General features: G+C 47.8%; 1 protein-coding gene across 1 annotated transcript; it reads right to left on the minus strand.

The window, feature by feature from the left end:
* Nucleotides 1-5,043: 5,043 nt before the first annotated feature.
* LOC133346139 (ATP synthase F(0) complex subunit C3, mitochondrial-like) lies at nt 5,044-11,745 on the minus strand. Its single transcript, XM_061557576.1, has 5 exons — nt 11,673-11,745; nt 9,337-9,424; nt 8,610-8,684; nt 6,198-6,391; nt 5,044-5,287 (listed from the first exon to the last, which is right to left on the minus strand). Exons 2-5 carry the CDS (start codon nt 9,373-9,375, stop codon nt 5,173-5,175), a joined length of 423 nt encoding a protein of 140 aa, XP_061413560.1. The 5' UTR covers nt 9,376-9,424; nt 11,673-11,745; the 3' UTR covers nt 5,044-5,172.

Here is an 11,745-nt window from a genome sequence, read left to right on the forward strand (position 1 = left end):
AACCACAACACAAGCAGTCAAAATGCAAACAAAAATAAACAACTCTGATGATGATAATGATATGCATTGTCCTTGAAGTTGATAGGTCCACACCCGAGAGAGCTTTTCTTAGAGCCGAGTCTCCATTGGTGTTGGACCAGATGACGCCATCAGAGTTGTTTATTTTTGTTTGCATTTTGACTGCTTGTGTTGTGGTTATTGCAAACATGATGCCTTGTATAAAGGTGTCAGTTTTTGTACCAGTTGAAAGGGTAAAAAGTATTACTATATTTTGCCACTTGTAAAGGAGGTCTCATAGTGTAAAAGCCCTCGCCTGGCTAATGGACGACACATTAAAGCATATATAATTATCTAAGAACAGCTATTTATCACGCAGAATGGCGGCAAAGTAATACACCGTCACGGAAACCCCAAAGAAGCGCTGTCATCTGGGGCTCACCCCAGCTGACATCGCTCAGCCGCAGCTCACAACGCTGCATCGTCTTCCCCCACACGCCACCCGACGCCTTGCAAGCGATGGCGCTCTTCACGGCGACCCCGCGGGGTTCGCGAGCATCTTGTCAGACGCGAGATGGGAACCGCTCGTGTGATCTGGGACTGTTTTGTTGTTGTTGTTTTTGTTGCCTTGCCCAAGCTTGGGGCGCCACGGTGGTGAGACGTTAACTATCTCGCTTGGTATACGGGAGGTCGTGGGTTCAATCCCGACCTTGATGCCTGCTCTATCGTTGGAGTTTGCGTGTCTCTTTCTCTCCCTGTGGTCGCGTGGATTTTTCTCCGGGTGCTCCGGGTTTTCCGTCCACATTTAGAATCAACAACACGCGTTTGCAGAATTTGTCTGCTGTAAATTTCCACAAAAGCCACTTCGTTGAGCTATCATTTGTGGCCAGGTCGCTTCAGAAAAATAGCTACGTAGTAATATATATTTGTTTAGTTTGATCGCAGGTATATGAATAATGAATGTATTATTGAGTCACTTGCTTGCCTCTTTCTCAATATTTCACTCCTATCAGGGTTTTTTAAAAATATTGTTTGCTGTTGTAACTTGCTGACCCGCCCATTCTGGGCATCTGTAAAAGAAAAAAAGTGTCACAGCTCATTGGATTCCTCCTCCAGTCTAAATAAGGATTCTGATCCTGACATCACCTGCAAACCACCTGCCCGCCCACCCGCCACGAGCAGCAGTCAGCGGACCCCACACTGCCGCCCGGATTTGCGCGAAATACGTTCCGTACTGCGGTCGGTCACCGGGCTCGCGAGAGCCACGACCAAGGAAGGACGTTGGTTTTCTGGGCCATCCTTTCCACACGAGGAGCTCCCGCTTGCCCGTGTAATGTCACGGGGGGGGGGGGGGGGGAGATGATGAAAACTTCTCTGGGGGCCTCGAGCCAGTTGTGAAACGTAGCAATGGTATGGGGGGGGAGGGGGGGTTGTAGCAAATGTTGACACTTGCCAGGATGGAATCTCTAGATGAATTTTAATGTTCGATTCCGCAGCAGCGACGAGCTAATTGATCCCGAAAATGTTATATACCCCCCTCTTCCCCACTGTTCATGTTCACAGCTTATCTGTCCGTTTCTCTTCATGACGAACAAAATGACATTGTAAGCAAGAGATAAAACGTGGCATTTAAAGCCTGGAATTGTGATGTAAATAAATAAATAAAATAAGTATCCTTCTCGATACGGTCTACAGATCAGGATTATATTTTTTTGAGAGCAGCCGTCTGCATAAATGTATTCCGCATACTGCATGGCTTTAAAGAAACCGTCAAGTTTATTTTTCGGTGAAAAATTAATGAGATTTCAGAGGTTTCTTATAACGTTAACATTCACGCACAATTGCAAGAGATTCACAAGTTATTTTAAAGTAAATGTCCTTTTCTAGTGATGTATATATATAATGAGATGATACTGAACAGCTAAATTGGCGATTGCACCATCGTATGCATTTCCGAATCAGAATCTTCTAGACTGGAGGAATCCAATGAGCAGTGAAGCTCTTTTTCAGAGATTTTGAGTGAAAATCAACAGCGACGTCTTCCCACCAATGCCGAACAGAGCGAGCCATGGGCTCCAGTTTCAAGAAAATTAACATTTCCAGCAAATTTGAAATCTCCATTTCAAAAAGCCTCACCCACCTATCAACTCTCCCCCTTCAGAAGGATCTTGTCCTAGAATTCAGGGCAGTTTTTTTTTGGTATTTTGTCGGAGGAAAGCAGAGTGGTCTCATGTGTAAACATGCACAGCCACTTATATTAATCGACTGCTGGATGAGGGCCTCTCCATACCATGTACATCATGGGGATTGCTCTATCATACTTCAGTCACCCACGACGTTGATCGATACTGGTTTGTGAAAGCGGGGACCATAGATGTAGATGCAAACATACGACGCAATATATTTTACTGCACTGCCCTCTACGGCCCACCACGTATCCCTGCAAGCCCTAGGACAAAGTTGTTTTCTTATAAACATCATGACATGTTGATTTTTGATGGGCTATGTCATCGTTAGAAAAACAATGCTGCCACCACTAGGCACTTTGGGGTTGCCAGCAATTGCCATTCAGGCTGCGACTGGTTTTTGGGTGGTGTCTCGGCAAGAACTGTGAATAAAAATTACTTGCATCGCATTAATACTCGGACCTTCAAAGAAATATAGGTGGTTATTAAAAACCACACATATTTATGACGTGGCCAGCAACTCGCAATCGTAACTCTTACACGCGAGTTGGCAACGGCACTTAACCGCACATTAGAGAAATCAATCTGCATTACGGGCATATTGATTGCTTAAGTAAAGGTTAATAGAGCCAAGTGAACTGCACTTTCGTCAGCAAGGCTGGAGAACTGTGGCCAAATGTAGACACGAGACACTAGTCATGAGCAACAACTCCCATGCTTTTTGTGTTTGTTGTCCACCCCCAACGTCACCTACGATGAACACGGTTGCGTACGTACGGTGCGAAAAAAGTTCAATATATATAAGGGGTCGTCCATAAATGACGTCACGCGATTTTGGACGACCCCCCTCAAATATTACGTCACAATGCTCCGCCCCCCCCAAATAAAACATGCTTCAAATCGCTTTAAACTATTGTCATTGTAGTGCGTATTTAATGTGGCGCTGCACTCTGATGTTGTAGGAGAAAACATTTATTAAAAAGTCTATTTAATTCAGTAGAACGCGTTGTCTATATTTATTTAAAGTTTCGCATTTTGATGTGGCGTCACATTTCTCAAGCCCCCCCCCTCGTCACAAATGTCTGACCCCCCCCCCCCCCCTAGGTGCGTGACGTCATTTATGGACGGCCCTTAATACGTACACGCTCTAAGTCCTGTGTGGACCAGGCAGCAGGCGGTCTGCAGGAAGTCTGGGTGGGCTGCTCCTTGTAGGGGTGGGGAACCTTTCTTCTGCCAAGGGACATTTGGATATTTATAACATCATTCGCGGGCCATACAACATTATCAACTTAAAAATTTGCCCGCTATATTTGGTCAAACATTGAATTAACTCACCCCTAATGCGATGGCTGGAACTGCTTTTCTTTGGCGAGGCGTGTGATGTTAGCTGGTATTGATGATGTTGCTACTCGCAACTGCTTTTCCAGGTTTGCTCCTAGATTTATTGAATTTCGAGTCCCGCCTGCGGTTGCCTTGGCAGATCCAGACCAAATGATTTCGCGGGGCCTTATACGGCCCGCGGGCAGCACGTTCCCCACCACTAGCAGAACCAAGTTGCTCAGTCGCCCCCCCTGCCGACGTCCCCAGACACAGCAGTTTCACTCAGACGTGTACAATGGGTGACTGGGCTTCACCATGCCAGGCTGGCCTATCATACCCCCCCCCCCACTCGTGCAGTGAAGTACTAGTCGACAGCCACGTGGATTAAAAGTCAGTGCTTGTATGTACCTATGTTGAGCTTCTTTCGCACCGTACGTAGCTAACCGTGCTCATTGAAGGTGCCCGTGATGCGGCATCGCGTAACAACGGCAGACGCGATTCTTGCATTACCTCCAAGAGCACCTGCGGTCGTGGTGTTACGTTGTCAAGATAAACTGTCAGAAGTATGGACACCCATAAACTGTCAGAAGTATGGACACCCATGAGGAAATTCACCCCAACCACAATTCATATCACAGCCATAATCCACATCACACAACCCCAACCAATTTCTATCCGGGCGGCGGGGGCGCACACCTCTAATCCAGAACTGTGGAGGCGAGGGTCGGTGGATCGCACGTGGTGTGAAACTCCCTTCCTGTGCGCGTCGAGGTGCCATACACTGGCCCGCCAGTTGAAGCCAGTACGGCAAGTGGAATTATCTCCGTTTCCATCTGTATGGGGATAGAGAGGTGCCTCCTCGTGCACACGTGAGTTTCTGCCGGGTGCTCTGGTTTCCTCCCACTTCTATCGGCACTTAATGTCTGAAAACATTAACAACCCAATGTTAGAACCCTCCTGAAAAAAGTTCTGACTCGGTGGCTTTCCTGGATAGGTAAATTGTATAAACTCAACCACAGAACTACTTCACCCCAAACACAACCCTAACCCACCTCAAACTTCTTCCACTCCAACAATAAACCTAACTACCTCAATCACAACCCATGCCAACCACAACCTTAATCTACCCTCCAATGCAAACTCTTAACCCTTACCAACCACAACCTTAACCCACCTCAACCACAATCCTAGCCCACTCCGACAATTCTAATCCCCTGCACAACCCATTCCACACAACAAGCTTAAACCCACTCCACACTGCAACTCTCACTCATCCAAACACAACCCAACTTCATAAACCATTAAACCATCCCACTAGACACATTTCAACAACTCCAACCCACACCACAACACAACCCAAACTCAACACCATTCAACGTGATAGTCTTATAGCCATCCCCAACTCCTGATTCCAACATAACATATATTGAATATTTAATCTAACACACAGAGTAGTAACATCACACATGCAATGTTCGACTGCCGCCTAGCAGGCATTTAATAAAAAAAAGAAGAAGAGCACACACACCACACACAGCCATTAAATTTAAACGTATTTATTCGTGGAGGCTCATGTGGTCTTACACACACGAGCTAGAGACAAGGTGTGCACCGGTGTGAGAGCAGCAGCAGCAGAGAGCCATGGAGGGTCGTGGTGGTCTGACCCACTTCACATGGCAAACAGGATGAGGAAGGCCACCATGAGACAAAAGAGCCCCATGGCTTCGGAGAGGGCGAAGCCCAGGATGGCGTACGAGAAGAGCTGCTGCTTCAGAGACGGGTTCCTGCGAAAACAACGGCCGCGTCGTTAACAATAAGCCGGCATGCACGACAAGCGAACCGCAGATCACTGCGGCACCGTTCAGGATTTCGCCCGTCACTTGATCACTCGCAGCATGCGCCACACCTCATCAGATCTCGGAATATAAAACTGAGCCTGGAGGGTGCCCGGAGAGTGGGCGACGACCACGCGTGTTAGGTTGTTATGGGCTACCAAGGGGCTGCATTATGGGCAGCAAAGGGCAGTGCAGCAACATCCATTGGGTGTACTCTACTTCCGAAGCACCCACTTCTCTGCTCCCTGCCTCCACCTACCCACAATTGACCAGTGTGAAGTATGGTCAAATAACACCCACGGACTTTGATGGTGTGGTGAGCAGATTCATCCAGCAGTGGATTGACAGAAAGGGAAGTAGATGCTTAGCATTTCAAAATAAATTGAATACGGTAGAGGAACCATTAATAATGCATGTTTAAAGCAGAGATACCAAGCAAATTATAAAATTGCTACTTTCTTCTAAGAAACCCTGACTATGTAAATGCTCCTTTTAAAGACGGTCCAGCATTGGGATGTTTCATCTGTGAAGTAGAATAACATTCGAACATTACCCAGGCCGATGAGAGGCTAACACCCAACATTTGCAGACCATATCTAGACCCCACTACTTGCTGTACTTCCATCTACCGGCCACCTTGTAGCCCAGTTGGTTGGGAGTCTCACGGCTCCAGAGCAGCGGATTATAGGCAAAAGCACAGCCCACCGTGCTAGGTCTCGATGCTCGAGGCTGAGAGTGGTGATGTTAGAGGCTAAGAGTGGTGATGTTAGAGGCTAAGAGTGGTGATGTTAGAGGCTGAGAGTGTTGAAAGTTCAGCCACGAAGGCTGTATCGTCACGTATGCAGGCCGGGAGAGGCACCTGGCGTAGCCGATGATGAGACTCCCGAAGACGGTGCCGATACCAGCACCCGAGCCGGCGACACCCACTGTGGCTGCACCAGCGCCGATGAACTTGGCGGCCGTGTCAATGTCACGGGAGACGGCGCTCGTCTGGAACGAGCGCTGTGCTGCGTGCACCAACGTTCCCTGGTGCTGCACCGCCGGGAACAAGGCCTGGGGGAGAAGCGGGAGGATGTACGCAGCATCACCACAGTCAGTCTAGAACATTACTGCTCGATCTCTGACATGTCCGCTCTCATTGAAACTTCATTTGCCAGTAAAAAATATGATAATTGGTTTTTTACCCTTCTATCTGGCAACAAAACTGACACTTTTTTTTTTACAAGGAGTCATGTTTGCATAGACCACAATACCTGCAGCCATAATGCAAACAAAAAACATAACTCTGATAATATATGCGTCATCTGGTCCAACCCATGTGAGACTAGGCTCTAAGGAAAGCTGTCTCGAGTGTGGACCAATCAACTTCAAGGACAGTGCATACATTATCAGAGTTATGTTTTTTGTTTGCATTATGGCTGCAGGTATTGTGGTCTATGCAAACATGACTCCTTATAAAAAAGGTGTCAGTTTTGTTGCCAGATAGAAGGGTAAAAAACCAATTATCATGTCCGCTCTCACTTCACCACTCTAACATGATTCTGAGCTTCGAAATGAAAGTCCAAACTGCAGCGTACGGGTCACATGTCTCTCATCCCTTCGGTTCACCATCTCCACGAGGTTCTCTCTCCCAGACTGCTCGGTGACTATTGGGGTCATGTAATCATTATCATCATCATCCTCCTTGTTTTTTATTCGCCAAGTAAGAACCTGTGTCTCTTTTATAACGGAGACTTGGGTAAAAATAATGGGAGAGGAGAATGGTGGACCAATTGGATAAAACGAATTCATATCAAGTGAGGTATTCATAAATAAATGCAACCAAGTGAGAACATCTATTTTAATGCATAGCATATCACCTCATATAAAACACTAATAAATATTAACTTCATCATCAACAGAATACAATTCAAATAAACCGAGGTAGAAATGCTATAAGAAACGAAATGACACTCAGAACGTTCTAAACAGGGTTTCCAGTTTAATTTAGAAGAGCAATTTATAGGGGATATGTTCACTGCATTAAGGGTGCCAGGTTGTCCCATGGAAATCCAGTGCTGTGAATGAATGAGCATTTTCCCAAAATCTGTACAAACTTTTGGTACCTTTTAGCTTTTCATCTTAAATTGCAAAAGTTGCAATCTGGAATAAGCAAGACAGTTCATCTTATGGGGGTACATCTATATGGATTGCTTTGGAAAGATAATAAATGTTAGGTTTCTCTGTTGGAATGATGCAAGATAACCAGATTAAGAGTAGAGGTCGCACTGATATACAGTGCGACCCTCAATTAGCATAAAAGCTCAAGGCTATTCAGAGCTGTGCTGTGGGGTAGATTTCTAAATCACATCTCCATAATCAATTGCAGGCATGAAGGTGGAGGTGACGAGCTGATGCAAGTAGAACGCGAGGAACAAGACTTATAAAGAAAAAAGCCAACTTGTGTTTTTATTTATAAGAGAGTTGTTTTGTTGTTATAATATATGAACCAATGTTCAGGTAGGAATCGAGCCATATACCCAGATTATCCTAAGATTTAACGTTTTCAGTGGTAGAACTGTAGAATCTATTTAGAGAGATTGTGTCAAGATTGTGGATCAGAGAGGACTTGCTGTGAACAAAAGATAAGCATTCGTTGTTTTTTTTACGTACGGTCCTGTAAGATGTCATTAAAATCTAACGTGTCCCTTTCTCTTTGGTTGACCTTGTCCACCATTTGTCCTCTGCTCGGACACCTGGTGGGTGCCAGAGAGCAGGGGAATGGCAATGGACCCTGGTGGCTGGCAGAGATTGAGATGCCGTGGAGAACTAGCAATAGACAATCCAGATTGGAAGTTTTCGTGACTGCAGGGATCCATACTCTTTGGTTCTTTCGGTAAAGTCACGTAGGTAGAAAATAAAGCACGAGGTTTCGATTGCAACACAAGCAATCATCATCAGGTGGGAAAACCACAGCAATAATTTTTTTCGCTTGTGTTGCAATCGAAACGTCGTGATTTATTTTATTTTATACCTACGCGACTTTACCAAAAGAACCAAAGAGTATAGCAAGACAGTTAGCTTGAATAATGGAGGATGGCTGCTATGTGACGTCTAGGCACGTACACCCAACACTTTCCTCTCATCAACCTAAACCCACCACCACTCTCAGCCTCTGCCTCACTCTTCATCGCACAAGGGTGCGCTAATGGAAACGATGAGCAACAAAATACACACAAAGCTCATCTGTCGCGCAACCGGTCTCTCTTTGAGAGAGATGCACGGCACCCACCTCGGACCGTGCCTCTGGCCTGCTGATGAGGCACGCAGTCACGGGCCTCAGGAGAGCCTGGGAGCCACCGCGGACCTGCAAGTCACAACATGGACAAGCGCCATCAGCACCTCGCCGACCGCGAGCACCATGCAACACACGTCAACACTGAACAAATACTTCAGGCGTTTCAAAACAACCAACATCCTTTAAGTTATATTTAATTAAAAAAAGTAAAAATAAACATACGGTCTAACACAAAAAAGTGCAATATCTAAATGCAAAGCACAAAAAATGCCAAACAGAATGATTGTGCAGTCATTTTCCTAGCAACAAGCCACGGAGTGGCATAGTCATGAAAGCCAAAGTCTAAATGAGCGTTGATATTAATTTAACAAATGCGTGCATTTTAATTTCCATTCGTAACTTTCAATAGCGTTTAACGAGTATTCGGTCACCGGTGCATGTGCTCTCGCCGAGTTGTATAAATACATTGCTGTGTTTCATGCAGTCAAGGTCAACTCTTAAACTGCACGTGCTTAGTTTAAACCACACACTGTGAATAAAGCTTGAAGTAGTAACCATCCCACAAGCGACGTCCCTCCAACCAGCTGGGACAGCCCTTTAAATGTGACATCGATGGCGTTGCCTGGCTTACACGAGTCTCTCCTTTCAGCCAGGCTGAGCTCTCGCGCGACTAACACCCTCACACGACCACATCCACCGCATCTACCACCCAGAAACTCACCAGTGCTGGGCAGGAGACGAGCTTAGCGCAGGCGTACATCTTTGCAGGTTCAGGAACAGCAGGTAGGCTGGTGGATTAGACTGTGGCTCTGGGCAAGGTAGACAGGCACAAATCATCATTATCAGCATATCTGATCTATTTAAAGCGCCAAACATCTGTAAATCCCCCCCCCCCCCCAACACTGCTGCCCATCTGTGGCAGATCTCAGCGCGTCACGCACATATACAGTACACCAGAGTGCTTTCCACCAACGCGCACACCATGAAACCCACCGAGTAACCTCCAACGTCTGAAAGTCACCCTGCAGAGGACAGCCCTCGAAGGTTACCCCTGGCGCGGTAGCTCACAAGATGCGTAACGTATGTTGAACTTCTTTCGCGCCGTACATAGCCAACCGTGCTCATCGGAGGCGCGGGGAAGGACAACAAACCAAACACACAAACAAAACTAACACAAAAAACCCTGAAAGGTCACCTAATACCCTGAAAGGTCACCTACAACCGTGCGGGCGCGTTACCCTTAGGCCTTGCGTCCTCCCTCCCGCGATATCATCCAGACAGAGATCCCCTTTCACAGGTCAGAATAGAGGTTGCGACATTGGGAGGATTCTATGGGGGGGGGGGGGTCACCTTAACGATTAGAGAAATCCCCTAACACCCACCCCCACCGGATTACCTTGACCTCCTATGGAGGTCACCTTGACCTCCTATGGAGGTCACCTTGACCTCCTATGGAGGTCACCTTGACCCCTCGCGGGCCCCCACCCCCTCCCCACGTGCTCCCTGGCTTCAAGCTGTCACGGTCACGTGGCCGGCGCTGCAGAGTTCCCCTCGCCCCGCCCCCTCCCCCCCCCCACGTGACGTCACCTCGAGACTTTGTCGCCCGCGTCAAAGACGGCGGCCATGCGACGAATTTCCAGGGGAGCCGCTCGTGAAATCACAATTAGCTGAGCAAGTTCTCGACTGAGGAGGCCGCCGACAGCGAGCCGGGTCGGGTGGTAGATGACATTGACAGTGGCTCGGCCTCGCCAAGTCGAGGTTCTGTCTGAAGATTTTTTTTGTTAGTTTTTCGGTTTAAAATGTTTTTAAAAACCCACCACAAAAAAAGCATCTTCAATATTTCAAGATGCCGCCAATGCAATGTGAATACGAGACGATGGCCCCCTTAATAAATAACGCCACCAAGGTGTCCCCCCTTTAAAAGAGTAGCCGCGGGTTGCAGAGCAAAGGTCGTGGGGGGTAAAGACGGAGGCCGCCACTGTCCCGTGCCCCCCCCCCCTGCTGCTCCCAGCCTCGGAGACCCCCGAGATAAGGGGATAACCCCGGGATAAGGGGATAACCCCGGGATAAGGGGATAAGGGGAGACCCCATCCCTGCCCCATGTTCCCCATCGTCAAAAGCCCGAGACGCAAGCGACACCGCCGAACAGAGCAGCCACGGGAAGACATGGCGACAGTGCGGCCCAGAGGAGACTCAGAGGTGACGGGAAGACGAGCGGTGACGGAGGGACACGGGTGGTAGGGACACACGAGGAATACCATCTTGTACATGAGACACATGGAGACACGTGGACGACAAGGACACAGGATGAGAGACACACCCAGAGGGGCTTGAGAGTCAAGAGCGCGATGCAATGCTGTGACACACACACACACGAGACAAACACGCAGTGAGACAGACACGGAGGAGGCAAACGAGACGAGGATAAACAGGTGGACAGAGAAATAAATCAGAGGCAGATGAGACGGATAAGCAATGAGGCGTGGAGACAGACATGAGACAGAGCCTGATGAGACGAATGAGACCTAGACAGCCATGCAAAGAGACAAAATAATAAAGATGAGACACGGAGGCACAGATAAATGAGAGGCAAAGGACGCTGGAGACAGACACATGTCGACAAGTTAAACAGATAAGACTCGTGAGAAATTCAAGGCAGACCGGCGAATCACACGAACACGCAAGGACACTCACTCTTAGACAGCCACACGAACCACGGGGAGACACCACAAGGAGACTGTGAGACAGACACACAGGAACCACAGAGAGACACAAGGAGACTGTCAAAGACACACAAGGAGACTGTGAGAGAGAATGATGAACTACAGAGAGACACAATGACACTCTTAACACGTGAACCACAGACACACACAAGGACGGACTATTCGACGGCCGTACGAACCACACACACGAGAGAGACACACTTGGAGGCACGGAATGGAGAGACACAACACGAGGAAGGAATGAATGAAGGAACAAGACGATTGAGAGTGAGAAAGAGAGAGATAAAGAGACAGATAAGAGAGAGAGCTCCAAGGGAGAGACGCAGATCCACACCTCTCGTCCCCGGCGCGTTCAGCAGCAGTGCGGTGGGGGGTGGGGGGCAAGGGGTGGGTGGTGGGTGGGGGGG

Source organism: Lethenteron reissneri, chromosome 23, assembly GCF_015708825.2.
Source record: "Lethenteron reissneri isolate LAM-NWPU_2019-01 chromosome 23, ASM1570882v1, whole genome shotgun sequence".
In the NCBI taxonomy this organism is placed as follows: domain Eukaryota; kingdom Metazoa; phylum Chordata; class Hyperoartia; order Petromyzontiformes; family Petromyzontidae; genus Lethenteron; species Lethenteron reissneri.